Source organism: Narcine bancroftii, chromosome 5 (assembly GCF_036971445.1).
Source record: "Narcine bancroftii isolate sNarBan1 chromosome 5, sNarBan1.hap1, whole genome shotgun sequence".
NCBI classification, from domain to species: domain Eukaryota; kingdom Metazoa; phylum Chordata; class Chondrichthyes; order Torpediniformes; family Narcinidae; genus Narcine; species Narcine bancroftii.
In genome coordinates this window covers 198,878,870-198,900,854 of record NC_091473.1, presented here as the reverse complement: position 1 = coordinate 198,900,854, position 21,985 = coordinate 198,878,870, and the positions used below count along the sequence as shown (strand labels likewise).

The window sequence follows — 21,985 nt, the reverse complement described above, 5'->3', positions numbered from 1 at the left end:
TCAGACATTGTTTCAGAATATCAGCACAATTTGGAAAGTGTTTGTATCTGTGTGTGACCTAACCAGAATCCCTACAATTTATCTTCCAAAAACATATCTATATACAATATAAAATATAACACTGTGCTGTTCATCTCCAGGTTGTTGTCACATGACTCCTACATTATCAGATTTGAACCTTGCTCAGTGGAACGGGTTCTGTATTGGAAGGGTTTCTGTTTTTCACTTTTCTTGAATTTGACAATACAATATATAATTGTCCTGTTCAATTGTGAAGAATGGAAACATAACAAGATATTTTAAAAAAGAAAATAAGGTTTATACTATTTATGATGTGAATTATGGATCTGATTTATAATTTATGTCTGTTAGTGATGTATGGAATATTTTATTTAGTTTATGTAATTGTTCATATTGAATTGTGCCATTTTTGTTTGTATAATTTCTTTATTAAAATCAATAAAAAAATTTAAAAAGAAAGAACATCACTCACTCAAACACCAGGAGGGACTGGAGTCTTGTGGTTATTGTGGAAACAAATCAAAACAGGTTGTCAATTTGCAATTTGTTTTCAGGTTGTAGTTTATTGTCACGTGTACAAAGGTGCAAGGTGGAAGTTTGTTTTGGAGCAGTCCAGCTGGACATCCTGTACATAGTTCAGCAAATAAGTCACAGTGCAGGAGTGCAAGTTCCAGGGACCGATCAGTGGGTACAAGGCAAAAGCATAATTATTTTACAAGTATGAGGATCATTCAAGAGTCTGATAACACGGGGAAGGAACTGTCCTTGAATGTGGTGGGGTGTGATCTCACACTGGGGAATCTTCTTCTCCATGGGAGGAGGGGAGAGGGAGTGTGTCTGGAGAGGGGTGAGTTGGTTGTTTTTCCAAGGCAGCGGGAAGTGGAGGTGGAATGGATTCTCTCCGTCAATGTTAGTGACTCCGATTAAATATTTTTACAAATTAGCAATACAACACGGTTGAAGGTTTTCCGGCCCATGCAACAAGTGCCGCCCAATTAACCTTCCGGCAGACGTGGTTGAGGCGGGATCATTGGTTACATTTAAGGATAGATTAGATAGTTACATGGAGAGGAGAGGACTGGAGGGGTATGGACTGGGTGCTGGTCAGTGGGACTAGGAGGGTGGGAATTTGTTATGGCATGGGCTAGTAGGGCTGAACTGGCCTGTTCTGTGTTGTAAGTGGTTATATGTAGAAACAGCTATAACTCGATTTGCAGAAGTAGGTCAACAACCTACATCTGTAATTCCAAAAAGACAAGTTAAGGGGTAAGGTTGTCATTCAATAACCAGCATCATTGATAGAATTTAAAAAATATCTTTCCAACATTTTTCTAACAAGGGACAGGACCAAAACACATGAGTTAATGAAGATACCTCAGGACTGCATCTGTCACAAGTAAAGCTCGTATGAGGCAAGATGTGTGCTAGTTTATCTTTAGACGTAGATGCTTTATGAACTATTTTAAACTGTATTAACGAATGACGTGCACATAGTGAAGAAGTAGGATCTAGTTGAGTGATTATTTCCCATGTTTCGGGAGATAATGTTAGTTGAAATTCTGATTCCCATGTTTGGGAACTGATCTCAAATTTAATATAAGAGTGTAGTGGCCCACACATGGGGATGAGGACCAGCCCACAAAATGGCAAATGTATGCGGCAAATTCATAGACCTAGGGATGGCACTGGCCATCATCCCAGGTGACCTCCTGAAAGGCAAGAAAATGGGAACTATGGTGGGAATGCCAGCCAATCCCAGGCCAGCACTCGAATGATGTGGGGCTCTGACATCAGCACCTGGAGTCCATATAAATGTGATGGCCAGTGTAATAAACGAGTCTCGACTTCAAGGTTTTGATGTGAAAATGCGGCACAAACTTTCCAGCGGCTGATGAACAGAGTGGGCTGGAGCCTCCCACTTGTGTTCATCTATATGGACGATATTCTCCTGCCACAGCTGCAAGGACCACGGCCCCCTCATGACACAACTGTGCACTCGGTTGAGGGAGTTCGAGCTGACAATTAACCCCACAAATTGTCAAGTCTGGACACTATTGACTTCCTGGGGCACAGGATAAACGGACAAGGGGCAACACCCCTCCCCAAGAAGGTCAAGGTGGTCGGCATTTCACCAAACCACGTTCAGTAAAAGGGCTACAGGAATTTGCTGGTATGATGAACCTTTACCACAGGTTCATATCAGCAGCACCCGTGGGAAAGTCAAAGGACATTACCTGGGACAATGGTTTTACAGAAAGCCAAAGACATGCTGGTCAACACCACCCTCCTGTACACCCCCGCCCGGAGGCACCTCCAGCACAGTGGTAGGACATGTACTGGAACAGCTCATTGAAGGCCAGTGGCAACCCCTGGCCCTTATCAGTGAGCACCTCCAACCCCCGAGTTCAATTACAGCACTTTTGACCAAGAGCAATTGGCGCTGGACCTGGCGATAAGACATTTCTGTTACTTTTGGAAGGTCGACAATTCAAGGTCTTCACTGATCACAAACCACTGACCTTCTCCTTCCATAAGGTATCGGACCTGTGGTCGGCCCAACAACAGAGACATTTGTCCTATTTGTCTGAATTTACCACAGACATGTAGCAGATAGTGGGGAAAAGCAACATTGCAACCTACGTTCTGTCAGGCTCCATGATCAAGTTGGTACATGTCTTGTCCTATGGAGTTGACTACGTGGCCCTCACCAAAGCCCGGCAGAAAGACCCTGAAATCCCTGTGTGTAAGTCAGTCATCTCTGGTCTCAGGGTGAAAGATGTCCCCATCGACCCAGGTAACCTGACACTGCTGTGTGACGTCTCTACCAGCAGCCTCATCCCATCAATCTGGCCATATGGAGGGTGTTTGATATCATCCACAACCTGGTGCATCCCACAATCCAAGCCACGATCAAGATGGCGACTGGCAGGTTTGTCTGGCACGGCCTCTGTAAGCAGGTCAGCCAGTGGGCCAAAACCTGCATAAGCTGCCGGTTCTTCAAACCTCTTGACCATGGTTGACTGTTCCACGAGGTGGCCTGAGGTGGTCCCGCTGGCTGATACCACCACATAAACCTGAGCTAGGGTACTCATCGACACATGGATGTCCAGATTTGGAGTCCCAGGCCACCTAACCTTGGACAGAGGGGCACAATTTACCCCTGAGCTCTGGGCAGCGCTGGCAAATTTCCTGGGGACACAGCCCCACTACACCATGGCATATCACCCACAGGCCAATGGGTTGGTGGAGCAGATTCACAGATAACTCAAGGCAGCCTTTATGGCCTGGCTCAAGGGTCCAAACTGAGTGGACGAACTGCCTTGGGTCCTGCTGGAGATTTGCACTGCACTAAAGGAAGACTTCAACACCTTGGCACCGGAGATGGACTACGACCCACCCATAATCATTCTGGGGAGTTCCTGGACCCGATAAACACCTGGAATATCCATCAGTTACCCTCAAAAACGTGCAATGAAAACTGGGGTCCCTGAACCTACGGCAACTCCCACCACACAGCCAGTCCAAGGCATATCATCAGTATTTATTTGTGAGAAGGGGCGCACACTGGCCACCGCTACAATGTCCTCACAAGGGGCCCTACAGGATCATCAGGGTCAATGGCTCCACTTTTGTCCTCAACATTGACTGAAACCAGCATATTTGGACTTTGACCACCTGGTCTCCACTCCTCCCCGTGACACAAGAGCAGACTGCCCAAGTCGGCGGACAATGGCCCAATCGCTTGTTCTGGGGGGGGGGGATGGTGGTCGTGTAGCAACCCACACACAGAGACGTGGATCAGCCTACAAAATGGGTGATGAATGTGGCTGGGGATGTCTCCAGCCATTGTCTCAGTTGACCTCCTGCATGACAGGAAGACGGGGAACTGTGGCTGGTATGCTGGCCAATCCCAGGCCAGTGTTCCTATGACGTGGGGCCCTGACATCAGCACCTGGGACACATAAAAGTGTGATGGCCAAATCCAAGGATTTGTTGTGTGTGTTGTTCTTCTCCATGTTCGCGTAGTGTGAACGCTGCACCGGGGCCAGTTTTCCTTTCAATAAAACATTTCATCACACAAGCATTTAATTCCTGAACAAATTTTTGAGGATTTGCAATTGGAATCAATTGAAAAAGATAAAGTATTCAAGGAAAAACATTAATCTTAACCCAATTTATTCCACCTATTAAAGTGACAGATGGTGTGTTCTATCTTTCCAAATCTTCTCTTATTTTCTTTAGTAATAGTGAGTTATATAATTGAAATGCGTTTTTAAACTCTGGTTCCACACAAATACCCAAATATTTTATTCCAGCATCTGGCCACCTGAACTCGATGACTCTCTTGCATTGTACAGAATCTCCATTTACGACGACTCACTTTCTGACTTTCTAATTTCACTCCAATATCATTGAATTGTCTGACTTGTGTGTTTTGGTTTGATTTCTTTTCATAATTTTTCCTATCTTTTCTTTTATCCCTTTTTATTAGTTTTTCTTTTTAAAAATATGATCTGGATTGTGAATTATGAATGTTTTACAATTTGGTTTTGATATTTTTATTAATTTTATGGAACTATTCATATCATCTCATTGTATCTCATTATTGTTATAAACTCAATTAAAATCAATATAAATATAAATATTTTAAAAAGAAAACAACAACCCTCTGGAATTTTTTTCTTGTCCTGAGCATTGGCATCTCTGTATCAGACACTGATGAACCAACCGGAAAGCTCTCCACACTTCACCTGTAGAAGTGTTCAAGACTTCAGTGACAAACTGAATCTCCTTAAACACCTCACAACGTTTCGCCACTGGCAAGTCTTCTTCATGATGGCATCAACATGGAGGCTCCAGGACAGATCTTCAGAGATGGTGACACCCAGGAATTTGAAGTTCCTGACCCTCTCCACGACTTAGCCCTCGACAAGGATTGGATTGTGTTCTCCTGACTTCCTCCTGAAGTGGAGCCTTGTTGAAAGTGCTTAAGGTACAGATGGGTGGATTTTTAATGGATTGGGGAATTAAGGTTTTACGGAACAGGTGGGTAAGTGGAGTTCAGTCCACGGCCAGATCAGCCATGATCTTATTGACTGGCAGAGCAGGCTCAAGAGGCCAGATGGCTGACTGCTGGTCCTGTTTCTTACCTTGAGGTGAACAGCGCAGTTGTCTAGAAGTGGAAGCTCAGTGAACACAGAGAGAAGGGAACAGAAGAGAATCCCAGCAGGGTGAGGAGGGTGGGGTCTGGCGTGGAGCACAGGAGGGGAGATACCAGGATGCTCCCAGTGTGGGACCAGATGGAATGAAAGGACTTGTCTTTGTTCTCTACATTGAGTGTATTACAGAGATACAAGTAGACGAGACACAGTTTTCAAACACAGCTGCTTTATTTAGTTTAGATCCAGAAAATAAAACTCAATTCCAATAATTGGGTGACATGATAACGAAACATCATTACAGCACCAACGACCCAGGTTCAAATCCAGTTTTGTCTGTAAGGACTCTGTACAATCCCCCCCGTGATTGGTAAGTTAATTGGGCAGCACTGGTTTCATGGGCCGGAGAGCCTTCAACCATGCTGCATTGTTAATTTTTTAAAATATTAAATCGGATTCACTAATATTGATGGAGAGAATCCATTCCATCTCCACTTCCCACTGCCTTGGAAAAGCAACCAACATATTAAAAGACTCACCCCTCCCCAGACACACTCCCTCTCCCCTCCTCCCCATGGAGAAGATTCCCCAGTGTGAGATCACACCCCACCAGATTCAATGACAGTTCCTTCCCCATATTATCAGACTTTCGAATGATCCTCATACTTGTAAAATAATGCTACTTTTGCCTTGTACCAACCTGGAAGTTGCTCTCCTGTACCGTGACTTACTTGCTGGATTATGTACGGGATGTCCGGTGGGACTACTCCAAAACAAACTTTCTCACTGCACCTTTATACACGTGACAATAAACTTGAACCTGAAAACATATTTCAAATTGACAACAAAACCAAGACCTGTTTTGATTTGTTGCCTCAATAACCACAAGACTCCAGTCCTCCCTGGTGTTTGAGTGAGTGATGTTTAAATATTCCACTTTGCAAACTTTATGTGTGAATGCAGTGATGTTTCACCAGGCTGTTTTGGTGTGAAGTCCTTCGCACACTCGGAGCAGGTGAATGGACTGTCCCCAGAGTGGACCCACTGGTGGTCCAGCAGGTGGGAGGACCAGGCAAACTCATTTCCACACTGGGGAAAGACAAACAGCCTCACCTTGATATGGACACATTGGTGGGTCAGCAAATGGGATGAGTGGATGAAGTCCTTTCTGCACTCAGCCTGTCGCTCCTGTGAATCTTCTGGTGGGTCCGCAGGTTGGAAATCTGAGTGAAGCTCTTAGCACACTCGAGACAGAAGAACAGCTTTTCTCCCGTATGGACCCGCTGATGTGACCGGAGGCTGCCGGACCGGGCAAATCCCTTGCCGCACTTGGGGCAGGTGAACAGCTTTTCCCTGGTGTGGACCCGCTGGTGGCTCTTCAGGCCGGAGGTGTAGGTGAAGCCTTTGCCACACTCGAAGCAGGTAAAGGGCTTCTCGCCGGTGTGGACCCGCCGGTGTGCCTCAAGGTTGGATCTATTGATGAAGGTCTTCATGCACTCGGGGCAGGTGAATGGCTTTTCCCCGGTGTGGATCCACTGATGGGTCCGCAGGTTGGTGCTCTGGGCAAATGCCTTCCCACAATCGGGGCAGGTGAAAGGCCTCTCCCCAGTGTGGACCCGCAGGTGTGCCTTAAGGTTGGATCTATTGGTGAAAGCCTTCTCGCACTCAGGGCAAGCGAACGGCTTTTCTCCGGTGAGGATCCGCTGGTGGGTCCGCAGAGCAGTGATCTGGGCAAACCCCTTCCCACAATTGGGGCAGGTGAAGGGCCTCTCACCAGTGTGAACCCGCTGGTGTTTCTCAAGGTTGGATAAAGTAGTGTAGCCCTTCTTGCACTCAGGGCAGGTGAAGGGCCTCTCCGCAGTGTGTACCCATTGGTGTACCTCAAGGCCGCATCTCTTGGTGAAAGTCTTCTCGCACTTGGGGCAGGAGAACGGCTTTTCCCCTGTGTGGACCCGCTGGTGGGTCCGCAGGTTGCACATCTGGGCAAATCCCTTCCCACAATTAGGGCAAGTGAAGGGCTTCTCCCCAGTGTGGGCCCGCTGGTGTCTCCGCAGGTCGCAGGTCTGGGTGAAGCCCTTCCCGCACTTGGAGCAAACAAATTGCCTGACATTGTTGTGAATCTTTTGGTGGGTAGTCATGTTTGATCGCCAGCTGAAGCCCTTCCCGCAATCAGGGCAGGTGAAGGGCTTCTCCCCAGTGTGGACCCTCCGATGTATTTCAAGGCTGGACAATCTGATGAAGGCCTTCTTGCAATCGGGGCAGGAGAATGGCCTCTCCCCAGTGTGGACCCGCTGGTGTGCCTCAAGGTTGGATCTCTTGGTGAAGGCCTTCTCGCAATCGTGGCAGGTGAATGGCCTCTCCCCGGTGTGAACCCGATGGTGAGCCTCAAGGTTGGATCTATTGCTGAAGGCTTTCTTGCAATTGTGGCAGGCGAATGGCTTTTCTCTGGTGTGGACCCGCTGGTGGGTCCGCAGGTCGTTGCTCTGGGCAAACCTCTTCCCACAATCCAGGCAGGTGAAGGGCCTCTCCCCGGTGTGGACCCGCAAGTGTCTCTCAAGGTTAGACAACCTGTTAAAGGCTTTCTTGCAATTGGGGCAGGCGAACGGCTTTTCCCCAGTGTGGACCTGCTGGTGGGTCTGCAGTTCAGTGTTCTGAGCAAACTCCTTCCCGCATTCAGGGCAGGTGAAGGGTCTCTCCCTGGTGTGGACCCGCCGGTGTCTCTCAAGATTGAACAAAGTGGCGAAGGGCTTCGCGCATTCAAGGCAGGCGAACGGTTTTTCCCCGGTGTGGACCCGCTGGTGGGTCCGCAGGTTTGAGATCTGGGCAAACCCCTTCCCACAATCTGGGCAGGTGAAGGGCCTCTCCCCAGTGTGGACCCGCTGATGATTATTTAAGTCACGCAGACTTTTAAAGTTCTTCCCACAGTCGGGGCACTGAAACGGGTTCATCGCTGTGGGGTCCAGAGGATGTGACCAGGGGATAAATAAATGCAGTCCTGCCCCGGGCTCAGCCCGATGGAGGATACCGGAGAGCTGGGCCGCGGCTGGGACTAAGGTCGGAATCCGGGGAGAAGCGACTTCTCGCCGGGCGTTGCAAGCCCCGGAACCACTGGAGCCCCCCCCGTTCCGAGACCCAGTGATGCGCTCTGCTCCCGGCGCTGAATCGCCTTCGGTCCCCGACAAACGCCCGTCCCAGGAACACCCGCCGCCTGTCGGGAAGACGCGCACTGCGCATGTCTGTGAAGGAGTTTATGGCCATCAGTTTGCGTCATCCCGTGGGACGACCCTGTCCTGGCTTCCTTAAATGGGCGGAGATCCGTCATCGGGCTGGCGAGCGAGATGACGTCACCCAGTGGGATATCCTTGTCCCGCCTTATTTAAAGGGGCGGAGCTCCGTCATCTGCCTGGACTTGGTGAACATGAGCTTTCTCATTGAACAGAATTGGAACCATGTGAGTGAAGATCCGTCATTGATCTGAGTTCTCATCCAATGTGGAGTTAGGGCTGTTGGAAAGGTTCCCATTTATTGCTTCCACACTGGAGATTAATGCTCCCCTCTGGCCTGGGCGGAAGGTGGGGCTCCCCGGGTCGGGGAGAGGAGACGCGGGTCCGTTTGAAAGGGAGCCGGTCCACTGAAGCCGCGGGAACATGGAGGGAGGAAGGGAGGGAGCGCGGAAATCGGATTCCATCGCCAACATCTCCAGCTGTGTCCGAACCAACGTTTGAGCAGGATGATGCTAAACCCTCTTTCTCAATCTGCTCTCTCCTTATTGTCCATCACTGAGCCCAGAGCCCGCCCGCCCGACACTCACTGAGCGCAGCTTCACCGCTCACTTTCGGCACCGTTTTCCTGTGAAAAGCCTCAACATGAACTCTGTCCGTCTATTCTCCCCATTTCGGGCCAGTTTTATCCCACACTTCCGTTTCCCTTCTTTATTTATTCCCCTCACCCGTCGCTGCTTTATTCCCCTTTGTTTCCGCTTTCAATGAAAACTTCCCCGGGGGGCATATTCCACCTGATTGACAGCTCCCTCAACCTCCCAGGCTGCGGGCGTCCCAGGCGTATGCGCGCTGACGTTACCGGGCCCGCGAGTGTCCCTGAGCGTCGTTTCCGCAGCAACGGGCGTGTCCACGGATGAAGCCTCGGCCTGGGCCCGGGGGAGCGGAGTGAGAGGGGTGTGGCAGGCCTTTGTTGGAAGCGGTGCTGTCGAGGGGTGAGGGCTAACGGCATCAAGGTCCTGTCGGGGCCGGTTTGCGAAGGGAAGGAGCTGGTGCACCTGCAGTCAGATATATGGACCAGGGGCTCTCTTCCACAGTAGGCGGGATAGGGGCAGGTCATTGAGGTCCTTCGAACCAACGATGAAAAATCCGAGCCTTGGGTAGCAAGTTGAAAGCCCTTGAGTTTTCCGATCTGAGGTTTACTCTACGTGCCTCGGAGCAGCAAGGAATTGAAAAACAATGAAGTTGATTCTGTGGCTGAGGATCTGGTGCAGGGTGGGGACAGATGGGCCTGAAATGGAGGAGCCCCCAGATCACGTCAGGGAGATGTGCTGGGGCTGGTCTGGCTAGGGGTTCGACCCAAAACAGTCGTCTTGCAGATGGGAAAACTGTGGCTGATAAACAGATTAAAGGACGCAGAGTGAATGGACAGGAAAGGCAGAGGCAAGGTAGGGGTCGGTGCTGGGCCTGCAACTGGAAGAGGGGACAAGTGTGATTTATACTAAATGGAGTAGTAAAGCAAGTTGTACAGAGGAATCGGAGAGGCTGCAGAGAGATATAGATTGGCAAGGGCCTGGTAGATGGAGTACAATGTTGGTAAATGTGAGGTGATCCACTTTGGAAGGAAAATAGAAGATCAGGTTATTATTTAGATGGCAAGTGATTGCAGCAAGCTGCCATACAGAATGTCAGAGGTGCTTGTGCATGAATTGCAAAAGGTGGGTTTGCAGGTGCTATCAAGAAGATAAATGTTGCCCTTCATTGCTAGAGGAATTGAATTTAAGAGCAAGGATGTTATGCCGCAACTGAACAGATACAGGTGTATCTGCCCCAATTGCAAGGTACTGTGTGCAGTTCTTGTCTCCTGACTTGAAGGATTTACTGGGTTTGGAGATGCTGCACTGAAGGTTTATCAGTTGATTCTAGAGATAAGGGGGTTCGTCTGAGGAGAGATTGCTAGGATTTAGAAGAATGAGGGGGGATCTTCAAGAAACATAAAATTATGAAAACCATCATGAAAATTATTTTCATTGGTGGGGAAACTAGAACTAGGGGATAGAGCCTCAATATTCAGGGTAGTAGATTGTGGATGGAGATGAGGAACTGGTTTTCCCAGAGGGTGGTTAATCTATTGAATTTTCTGCCTATTGAAACAGTGGAGGTGACCTCAGTAAATATAGTTAAGAGAAGGTTGGATCAATGTTTACATACAAGACTGCTCAGGGATTGGGTCTGTCTTCTCGGGCAGTACTTGTAAAACTCAAATTTAAGGAGAAGAAACAAGTAAATTTTAATAGTTTATTAAAAAACAGTTTTTGTATAAAATACAAAGTACAAAAAATATCAATATTTTTGTCTTGCATTTCCGTGACTTCTGCATGGAGACTTGTTGCCACTGGGCTCTGGCACTTAAGCATGCACGCAAAAGCTGAGTGTTTTTGAGGTCCGGATTTTGGAATGGTCTGGATTTTATCCAGATTTTTGGAACTTGACTGGACTAGTGGAATTAAGGGACATGGGAAAAAGGCAGGTCAGTGCAGATGAGCTGATCAGCCATGATCTTGTTGAATGGTGGAAGAGTCGCGACAGGCTGCATGGCCTACTCTTGCTCCTATTTCTTAATCTTCTGCTTCTCTCTCCACAGACATTGCCTGAGCGACTGAAGATTTCCAGCAGTTTCTGTCTTTATTTGGGATTTCTGAAAATTGGAGCATAAGGTCAAGGCCTGAACTGAAGTGGGGTCGGTCTGTACTTGCTGGAGATGAGAAGGATGGGAGGTGATCTGATCGGCTTCTCTTGTGGTTTTCAGGTGGATGTGCAGATGGAGAAGGCAGTGATTACATCAAATGAGCTGGTTCTGTTGGTCTGTGACCTGATTTGTGGGTCTGACTGTTTGTCCACTGTGGACCTTGGTGTCTTCTCTTCCCACCTGGTGGGCAGTGATCAGTGAATGTCTGTCAGAATCAGGTTTATTGAGCATGTGTCACAAAATTTGTTGTATTGTGGAGCAATATTATGCATTCCAGGTGTAAAATTCCTATAAATTTGGGTTATGTAAATATAATATTGGAACCAACAAACCGTAGAACATAGAGCACAGAAAATAGGGTGTTTGGCCCATCTAATCTGTACCAAACTATAATCAGCCCAATTTCACCGACCTGTACCCAGTCCATATCCCTCATTTCCACTCCCATCCACACAGGTGCGTGATGTTGATCATGTGGTAGAACTTTAAAAGGGAAGGACAGCTTACCTTGCTGTTCATTTGGTGAGGAGCCATCAATCAGGAGTCTGGTGACTGCTGGTACTTGCTGGTGGGAGGGATTAATTGGGTAATTAAGAAAATTAGCAGGAATCAATAAAAAGGAGGCTTTGCTAAAGGACTGGTCTAGTGAGTGAATGGCCAAATGAAGGAGTGGGACTTCAAGGCTTTGGCTCGAGACTGAGGAAGAGCTCTCAGTTGGGTAAGGTTTGGTCATTATTTTTTTAAATTAATCTAAATTACTCTAAATTGAAGAGTGGGTGATGGAGGAAGTTAGAGCAGTTGAGTGCTCAGATTGCAGGAAGTGGGAAGTCTGGGACAGCACAGATGTTCCTGATGACAACACCTGCAAAAGGTCCATCCATTTGCAACTCCTGGAAGACCAGGTTAGGGAACTGGAGTTGCAGCTGGTTGAACTGCAGATCATAAGGGAGGCAGAGGTGGTGATAGATGGGAGTTATGGAGAGGCAGTAACCCCCAACAGTCAGGAGTCAGGGAACTGGGTAACTGTGAGGAAAGGGGGGAGACAGGCAGTGCAGAGTACCTCTGTCAGTTCTCCCTCAACAACAAGTATACTGCTTTGGATGCTGTTAGGGGTGGCGATCAACAGGGGACAAGTCATGGAGGTTGGGTCTCTGGCACAGGGACTGGTCCCTTGGCACAGAAGGGAAGGGGGGAAAGAATAGGGCTCTTGTAGTTGGGGACTCGCTGGTTAGGGGAGCAGACTGGAGTTTGCTGGACAAGATCGGGGATCCTGTTTAGTATGTTACCTCCCAGGTGCCAGTGTCAGGGATGTCTGATCGAGTCCACAGCATTCTGAAGGGGGAGAGCGAGCAGCCAGAAGTCTTGGTCCACATGGTCAGAAGTGGGGATGAGGTCCTGAAAAGGGATTTCATAGAGTTAGGGAAGAAATAGAAAAATAGGACCTCAAGGATGGCAATCTCAGGATTGCTGCTTGTGCCATGTGCTATTGAGGGTAGAATTAGGAAATTGTGGAGGATGAATGTATGGCTCAGGAGCTGGTGCAGGGGGCAAGGGTTTAGATTTCTGGATCATTGGGATCTCTTCTGGGGAAAGTCTGACCTGTACAGAAGGGACAGACTGCACTGGCTGGAGAAGGTCAGGTGTTTTTTGCGAGAGAGTCAGACAGGCTTTCTGGCAGTTTAAGTCTCAGAGAGAGAGAGAGAGACAGACAGAAGGGAGTCTTGGACTGTGTGTGACACAGAAAGCTGTAACAAAGCCAAGAGAAGCTTGTTGGAACTGAGAAGCTCCAGAGTGGCAGATGGGTGGAAGTGCTGTCTGTCTGATGTTTCTCTTGGAATAAGAGGAACAGAAAGGAACTCTGTGATAGCCTGAAAGAAAGAGGTTATCTGGAGAACCCTGATGGGTCAGTTTCATCAGCAAGACATTGAAGTGATTAATGGTGGTACCTCAGTTGTGGAAATCCTGGAACCACACATCTCTGCAAACCTACGAGAACTTTCCTGAGTGGTTACCATTTACCTATCGAGCACCAAAGCCTGATGAACTTTGTACGTTAAATTTTGTGCCTGCAACCAGTGAAGTTGGAAGAATGAGAAGTGAGATTGAACTGTGAACCAAAGAACTTTTCTTAAATTTACACACACATGCGCTTAGAATTAGAAGGGGGTTAAGTTGGGTTAGTTAAGTTAATAGTGATAAGCTAAAATTTGATTCTGTTTTCATGTTTAAAGATAATTAAAAACAACTTTTGTTTAAGTAATTATTTGTTGTGATGAATATCTATTGCTGGTGGGTTTTGGGGCCCTTTGGGCTCAACATTTCTCTGTCACAAGGACATATTAAATGGAAGACAATTGAGGAGTGCAGTGGAACACAGTATACAATTCTCTGAAAGGTGAATCACGAGAAGAAGGTGTTTAGTATGTTGGGTTTCATAAATCAGAGTGTAGAACACAGGAGTTGGGATGTTATGTTGAAATTGTATAAGGCATTGGTGAGGCCAAATCTGGAATATTGTGTGCTGAATTACAGGAAGGAGACAAACAGTATAGAGAGAATGCAGAGGATGTTATGAGAATGTTGCCGGGGTTTCAGGGTTTGAGTTACAGGGAAAGGTTGAACAGGCTAGGAGTTTATTACCTAGAGTGTAGATGATTGAGGGGTGATTTGATGGAGGTATTCAAAATTATAAGGGGGATGGATAGAGTCGATATGGATAGGCTTTTTCCACTGAGAGTGGGGGAGATTCAAAGAAGAGAGCATGGATTGAAAGTAAAAGGGGAAAGGTTTAGGGAAAACATGAGGGGGATTTTCTTCACGCAGAGGGTGATGGGGGAGTGGAATGAACTTCCGGCAGTGGTGGTAGAAGTGAGATTGATGTTAATATTCAAGGAAAGGTTATGGATGGGAGAGGAGTGGAGGATTATGGGCCAAATGTGGGTCAGTGGGACTAGGTGGCAGCTTGCTCTGAACTCCCACTACTCTTTGATTGACATTTGCTTTAATGTTCCCCCTCAATTTTTCCCTTTGCACCCATGTCCTCTGGTTTGTATCTCATCCCACCTCAGTGGAAAAAGCATCCTTGCATTTACTCTTGTCTATACCTTTCATAATTTTTTATACCTCTTTCAAATCTCCCCTCATTCTTCTACACTCCAAGGAATAGTCCCAACCTGTTTACCCTTATCCTGTAATTTAGTTTCTGAGGTCCTAGGAACATTGATAATCCAAGATCCCTGTGTTCTACCACATTCCTCAGTGCCCTACCATTTACTATGTATGTCCTAACTTGGTTGGTCATTTCAAATGCAATACCTCACACTTGTCTGCATGAAATCCATCTGCCACTTTTCAGTCCATTTTTCCAGCTGGCCCAGTTCCCCTTGAAAACTTTGAAAATCTTAGTCACTCTCCAATGCTTCCAATCCTTGTGCAATTTACCACATTACCATCCAGATCACTGATAGAGTTGACCAACAACAATGGTCCCAGCACTGATCCCTGAGACACCCCACCAGTTACAGGCCTCCAGTCTGAGAAGCAATCATCCACTCCCACTCTCTGGCTTCTCCCTTCTTGCCAATGTCGAATGCAGTTTACTCCCTCACCATGAATACCAAGCATCTGAACCCTCCTGAATAACCTTGCATCTAGGAATTTTGTCAAAATTCAACTAGACAACATCCATAGCCATTCCTTAAAAATTCTTGTTAACTTCAAAAAACTCTTGGTTAAACAGACCTACTATGTACAAAGTCTATCCTGATCCCTGACCATCCACTTACTTGTATATCTGATCTCTTAGAACACCTTCCAATAATTTACCTTCTACTGATGTCAGGCTCACCAGCCTATAATTTCCTTGGTTACTATTGGAGTCTTTTTAAAACAATGGAACAACATGAGCTACCCCCCCCCCCCCCCCAATCCTCTGGCACCTCACCTGTGGCGAAGGACAGGACCCCTACAATTTCTACAGTAACGTCCTTCAGGTGTGAAGGAATATCTTCTTGTCAGGTCTTGACAAGAAGGTATAATTTATCCGCCCTCATTTGCTTTGAAGAACGTAAGCATCTCCTCCTCTTTTATCTGTATTAGTTCCAGAACCTCACTGCTTGTTTTCCTTACATCCCAAGTCTCTGTGCCAGGTTCCTGAGTAAATACTGATGCAATAAAGAACAGTCAAGATCTCCCCAACTCTTCTGGCTTCATGTATTGCTGATCACGCTGATCTTCAAAGGGACCAATTTTACTTGTGTGTTTGCTCTTAATACATCTGGAGAAACCCTGAGAAGTTTCCTTCAGTATCTGCCAAAGCAACCTCGTGTCTTTTCTCACTCCTGATTTTCCCTTGTTTTGCCTGGTTTATACTCTACAAGTACCTCATTTGCTCCTTATTGCCTATTCCTGCGATATGCCTCTCGTCTTATTCGTCCCCAATATCCCTCGAAAACCAAGGTTCCCTATATCTGTTAACTTTGCCTTTGTACTCTCAAAATGTTGCCTTTGTAGGCCTTCCACTGACCGAACACATCTTTACAAGAAAGCAACTTAACCCAATTTCTAGATCCTTTCTCATTTCCTCAAAATGATCTTTTCTCCAATTTATAATCTCAACCTATGGACTCATTAAAAATAAATAATCAGTACAAAAGAGAGGAAAAGTGAGGTACTGTCTTCATTGTCTGTTCAGAAATCTGATGGCGGAGGGGAAGAAGCTGTTTTTGTCCTGTTGGGTGTGCGTCGTTCCTGATTGTAACAGTGAGAAAAGGGCATGGCCTGGGTAGTGAGGGTCAATGATGATCAAGGTGACTCCTGAGACACCACCTCTTTAAGATGCCCTTAATGGAGTGAAGACTAATGCTCATGATGTCGTCGGTCGAGTTCACAACCCTTTGCAGCCTTGTCCTTGTCAGACAGTGATGCAACCTGTCAGAATGCTCTCCACAGAACTCCTGAAGAAATTGTCTGGAGTCTTTGGTGACAGACCAAACCTTCTTAAACACCTCACGATGTATAGACATCGACAAGCCATCTACATGATTGTATCCACATGATGGCCCCAGGATAGGTCTTCAGAGATGTTGACAGCCAGGAATTTGAAGTTCTTTTACTGCTGACCCCTCGATAAGGACTGGTTTGTGTTCTCCTACCTTCCCCTTCCTGAAGTCCGTAATCAATTCCTTAGTTCTACAAATATTGAGTGCAAGGTTGTTGATGTGACTCCACTCCACCAATGATCGATCTCACTCCTGTCAGTACTTACAAGGAGAGATTGGATCGGCTGTTTCCTGGTTTCCCTCGAGTGAAGGAGGCTGAGGGGTAATATGAGAGGGGGTCAGAACATTAAATCAAACACAGATAGGGTTGATGGACAGGGTCTGTGTCCCACGGTAGGAGTGTGTAAAACTGGAGGGAAAGGTTGAAGGTGAGAAGGAAGTTTAAAGGGGATCTGAGGTGTAAATGTTTAATACACACAGGAGCTGGTGTCTGGAATGAGCTGCCATAGGAGGTGGTGGAGGCAGGAAAAATGGCAAAATTTCAGAGGCATCTGGACAGGGGGAGCCAGAGAACATTACAGCACAGAAAACAGGCCGCTTCGGCCCTTCTAGACTGTACCAAATCATTTTTTTGTGCCTAGTCCCACTGACCTGCACCTAGTCCATAGCCCTCCAGAACTCTCCCATCCATGTTCCTGTCCAAATTCTTCTTAAATGTTAAAATTGAGCCCATATTTACCACTTCAGCTGGCAGCTCGTTCCAAACCCTTCCACCTTGGGTGTGATGTTCACCCTCGTGTTCACCCTAAACTTTCCCCCTTTCATTTTTCACATATATTCTCTAGTTGGATCTCACCAACCCTCAGTGGAGGGTTTCTCTTTCTCCCTTATTGATATCTTTCCTGCAGTTAGGTGACCAAAACAGCACACAATTCTCCAAATTAGGCCTCACCAAATTTACCATAACATCCCAACTCCTAAACTCAATACTTTGAATTATGAAGGCCTATATGCCAAAAGCTCTCTTTACAAACCTAACCACTGAGATGTCACTTTCAGGGAATTATGCATCTGTATTCCCAGAGCCCTCTGTGTCCCCGTACTCCTCAGTGCCCTATCATTTACTGTCTATGTCCTTTCTTGGTTTGTCCTTCTAAAATGCATCATCTCATTCTCTGCATTAAATTCAATCGGCCATTTTTCCAGCTGGTCCAGATCCCTTCGCAAGCTTTGAAAACCTTCTTCGCTGTCCACAGTACCTCTAATCTTTGTGTTATCTGAAAACTTGCTGGTCCAATTTACCACTTTATCATCCAGATCATTAATATAGATGACAAACAACAATGGTCCCTGAGACACATACTAGTCTGAGAAGCAATCATCCATTGGTTTCCACACACACACACACACACACACACACACACACACACACACACACACACACACACACACACACACACACACACACACACACCAGTAGAGTTTATTCAGTAGCAGCTCTGCCTTTTATAGTCAGCTAGGCCGCATCTTGAGCGAGTCGGCTGCTGATTAGTTACTTGAGATGTCTGGGCCCTCATTGGGGTCCCTGTGATCATCCGGTGGTGATTGGTCAGTTTCACCACTCTGCTGGCAGCCTATGGAAGCAGGCGTTTCAGCCTGCACAGTGCTTTGCTGGTGCCGCATTCAATGGCCATTCCTGTGTCGGACTGATGTGCGGGCCGCTACACTACCCCCCCTCCCAGAATCGGCGATTTGGGCACTGTTTTGAGGAGGCCAACCCCTGCGCCATGGGGTTGGGTAAGTGATGGTCTGGTAAAAGTCCAAGTAGGCTGGTTTCAACCAATCAAGTTTGAAAGTCTCTCCCCTGCCACCAATGTTCAAAACACAGGTGGAGCTGTTGTGTGATGTATTGCCCCTCAAAAGGGTGCTGTAGAGGTGGCTGGTGAGCCCCGCACCGAACAAACTTATTTACAGTCAGTAAAGTTTTTTGGGACACAAGGGCAGGGTTGGCCGTGGGGTCTGGTTTAGCAGGGGCCAGGGTGCCAAGGTCCTTGCATAGTTGGGACAAAATGGTTGCCAGGGGCTCCCCTAAATCCTCGGGCCATTGGAAATTTTCTCGGTATAATTAGGGGTTTCATGACCACACTGCTTATTTTCCTAACTTCCCATGACTCTGAGCCCGTTTCCTGAGTGAATACTGATGGTTTAAAAAAAAACATTTATGATAATCACTCGTCTCTTTTGTCTCCATACAAAGCTGACCACTCTGATCATCAAGAGGAACAATTTTGTCCTGTACTATCCTTTTGCTCTTAATATAACTGCAGAAACACTTAGGATTTTCCTTCACATTTTCTGTTAAAGTCACCTCATATCTTCTTTTAACCTTGATTTTTTTTCTTGAAGCTTCTCTTGCATTTTTTATACTCCTCAAGTACCCCATTTGCTCCACGTTGACTACACTGCTATACACTGCTCTCTACGTCCGAACCAGATCCACAATATCCCTCGAAATCCAAGGTTCCCTGTGCCTGCTAACCCTGTGTTTAATCCTGACAGGAACATACAAACTCTGCTCTCAAAATGTCACCTTTAAAGCACTTCCACTTCCCTCACACATCTTTGCCTAAAAGCAACATCCCAATCCAATCTAAATCCTTTTTCATTTCTTTAAAATGGACCTTTCCCCAATTTAGATTCTCATCCTGAGGCCCAGACTTATTCTCCATAATTAAATTGAAATTAATGACATTATGATCACTGGACCCAAAATTTTCCCTTTCACATACTTCTGTCTCCTGTCCTGTCTGCACTCAGAGAAAATGACAGGCTTCTCCTCGGTGTGAACCCGCTGGTGTATCAGCAGGCTGGATGCATGGGTGAAGCCCTTCCTGCACTCTGAGCAGGTGAAGGGCCTCTCACTGGTGTGGACTTGCTGGTGCTTCAGGAGGTGGCAAGTCCGGGTGAAGCCCTCGCCGCACTCAGAGCAGATGAACAGCCTGTCCCCGGTGTGGACCTGCTGGTGGTTCAGCAGGTCGGAAGTCTGGGTGAAGGCCTTTCCACAATCAGAGCAGACAAAAGACCTCTCCCTGGTGTGAACCTGCAGGTGTCTCAGTAAGATGGAGATATGGGTAAAGTCCTTGCTGCACTCAGAGAAAATGACAGGCCTCTCCCCTGTGTGGACCTGCTGGTATCTCAGCAGGCTGGAGGTTTGGATGAAGTACTTACCACACTCAGGGCAGGTGAAGGCCCTCTTCCTGGTGTGGATCCACTGGTGTTTCATTAACTCACTCGACCTTTTAAAGTTCTTCCTGCAGATGGACCACAGAAACCGGTTCATCGCTTTGGGGATGAGAGTGTGTGACCAGGGGATAAATCAATGCAGTTCTGTCATGGGGCACACAGCACGTGTTCAGCCCGATGGGGGTTCCAGGAGAGCACATGAAAAAGGTGTCATGAGGCGGGTGCTGTCTGGGAGGGGTGGGGGCTCTGATGAGGAGGGGTATGGGGGCACCCTCTAGTGAAGTGTATTGAGGCTCTGTCTGGAGGAGGTTTGGGACTCTGCTCGTGAGGTGTTGGGGGGTGGGGCTATGTCCAGGGTGTGTGGGGGGTGGGTGCTCTGTCGGGGGGGGGAACGGGTATTCTGTCCGGGGTAGGGGGTGCTCTGTCAGTGGAGGGGGGAGTGTGGGGACTCTGTCCGGGTTGGGGGGGGGTGGTGTAGGAGCTCAGTCTATAGGGGGGGAATGAAAGGGGGAGGAGTGGTATTGCTCGTCAGGGAAAATATCACAGCAGGGCTCAGGCAGAACAGACCAGGGGGAGTGGAGCTGAGGAACAGGAAAGGAATGACCACACTCATGGTCATTATCTGCCCTGAGCGTGGCAAAGGCTTCACCCAATCCTCCCACCTGCAGAAGCACCTGCGGGTCCGCAAGAGAGCCGGATTCTGTTGCTGATCTGACCCCACACCCCTGGCATTCTAACCAGGGTTGGACCATGTCCACTGTCCCGTTCCGTTCAGCTGATCGTAACAGCCCCTGTAACTCTTCTGCAGCTACAATAATGTACTTGGCACATGTCAAATAAATGACCTGGACCTTGAAAATCTGACGTGTTGTCTGTTGAACAGCGAGGAGTTTAGTTGGTCTTTTTGCTGTTGAACAGCTCAGAAAAAAGGTCATTTAGTTCATCTAGATGAAATAATAATGTATGAAAATAAATATTAAAGCTCTGAGAATATTAAAACCTTTCGGAGCTTCTTGGAATTCAGTGTTTTGGGGAGAGGTGAAATGTTAAAAGCAGGACTGTGTGTTAGTGCCTCTCACAGATGGGTGCTGACTGGAACAAGCTTGAGTGACCTGGGGATGGAGCCAAAGCAGATGATACAGGAATGGAAAGAGAGATAAGAAAGATGTATTTTCACAGAGCTTGAAGCATTATAAACTTTTGTTCTGAAAACGTTTTTTTTTTAACCTTGTGTTACGAGGCCACAGGCTGGGGTGGGGGGTGGTAGGAGAGGGTAGTGCCTGCGTCCCTACGCGTAATGCTTTATTTTGAGATCATGTGAGTTGGTGACTGATATAACCTTTTTCTAACTTGCTTGAATGTATCAATGATACATCCCTTTGTTGGATGGAGACTCAACTGCTTCAGGTGTGACAGCAGGAGAGGTCTCTCCCAGATAGCTGCTACCTAATAAAGAGTTAACTAAGAGATTTCTGTGAGCTTGATTGCATCAGGAGCAACGGAAACCAGAACCACATTTGGCGAGCCAGTCAGGAGCCCAAATGAGAAGTGCTCACTGGATGGTGTAAGTGACTGACTGAGCTGGCACCCAAAGGCGAGAGAATGTGTCCACAGGACACTTTCCTGGTTTTCTTTTCAAGGCATCAGTCCAGCTGATCCCCTCCTCCGATAGCATGACTCTGACGGGCTCCAGATGAACCAAGAGTGCTACATCCCAGACACGCAGAAGGAAGGGATTGAGGATTTGCTCGGGGAAAAGAAGGGCTTGAAGATCTTCTCAGGGAAGGGATAAAAATGTTGTCCTAGTTCCAATGCTCTGCCTTAGACTGGTTGATAGAGGGGAAATGCCCCACACAAAGGTCAGGACCCTGAAGTGAGCGCAGAGGAACAAAAGGACAACATGGAACAAGTGTGTGATAATTCAGGAGTAAACACTCCTTTGGGTAAAATATCAGAAATGACGGACATGGGGACCCTGGGACAGCAAATGTTGTATCTGAAGTGAGGTAAACATGAAGAGTAGGAACTAAAATGGACAGTGAGTTGTGCAACTCAGAAAAAGGTAGGAATTGAGCGGGAGGCCAAAAAAGGGCTGGTCGGGGAAATTTATGGAGAGTGTGGGACAGAGGTGAAAAGGATCTCTGGGGAAGGGAATGTGTGATTTGTACTCGGGAGATGGAAAGAATTGAAAAATGTTAAGTGTGACTTGAACAAATGAAGCGGGGCCAGCAGGAGGAAAAACTTAGAAAATAGTAACAGAGCCGAGGCAGAACAACTACTGTGGGGGGAAAAGGTGCATCAAATAAATGGAATAACAATTCGAGAGTGGAAAGAGGAGGCCCACAGGAAGTGGGAGTAAAATTGAGTAAGAGCTGGAGAGAAAATGGGAGTCACAGGGGAGGAAACCTTGGGGATCCCAATCACGTCTGGCACATCGACCCTGACCTTGCTTAGTCATCAGAGTAAAGTTAATAATGATCATGGCTCCTGCCCTGTCTGTGCAGGATATTTTTTGAAGACTGAAATGAAACTTTTCTCCAGGACTTACAGAAACGAGCCCAACAAAGTTATTTGGATGAGCAGTAGAAGGTGCTC

The 21,985-nt window shown here is 47.2% G+C and overlaps 2 protein-coding genes and 1 long non-coding RNA gene across 3 annotated transcripts; 1 reads left to right on the top strand and 2 right to left on the bottom strand.

The window, feature by feature from the left end:
• Positions 1-5,389: 5,389 nt before the first annotated feature.
• Positions 5,390-8,470, bottom strand: LOC138764538 (zinc finger protein 585A-like). The gene has a single exon (XM_069940626.1). It carries the CDS (start codon positions 8,126-8,128, stop codon positions 6,317-6,319), a length of 1,812 nt encoding a protein of 603 aa, XP_069796727.1. The 5' UTR covers positions 8,129-8,470; the 3' UTR covers positions 5,390-6,316.
• Positions 8,471-9,253: 783 nt separating this feature from the next.
• LOC138764543 (uncharacterized) lies at positions 9,254-13,407 on the top strand. Its single transcript, XR_011358181.1, has 2 exons — positions 9,254-9,393; positions 11,043-13,407. It is a non-coding gene; the product is annotated as an uncharacterized lncRNA (long non-coding RNA).
• Positions 13,408-18,878: 5,471 nt separating this feature from the next.
• LOC138765448 (zinc finger protein 623-like) lies at positions 18,879-19,487 on the bottom strand. The gene has a single exon (XM_069942488.1). The coding sequence runs from the start codon at positions 19,485-19,487 to the stop codon at positions 18,879-18,881; it is 609 nt and encodes a 202-aa protein (XP_069798589.1).
• Positions 19,488-21,985: the final 2,498 nt, after the last annotated feature.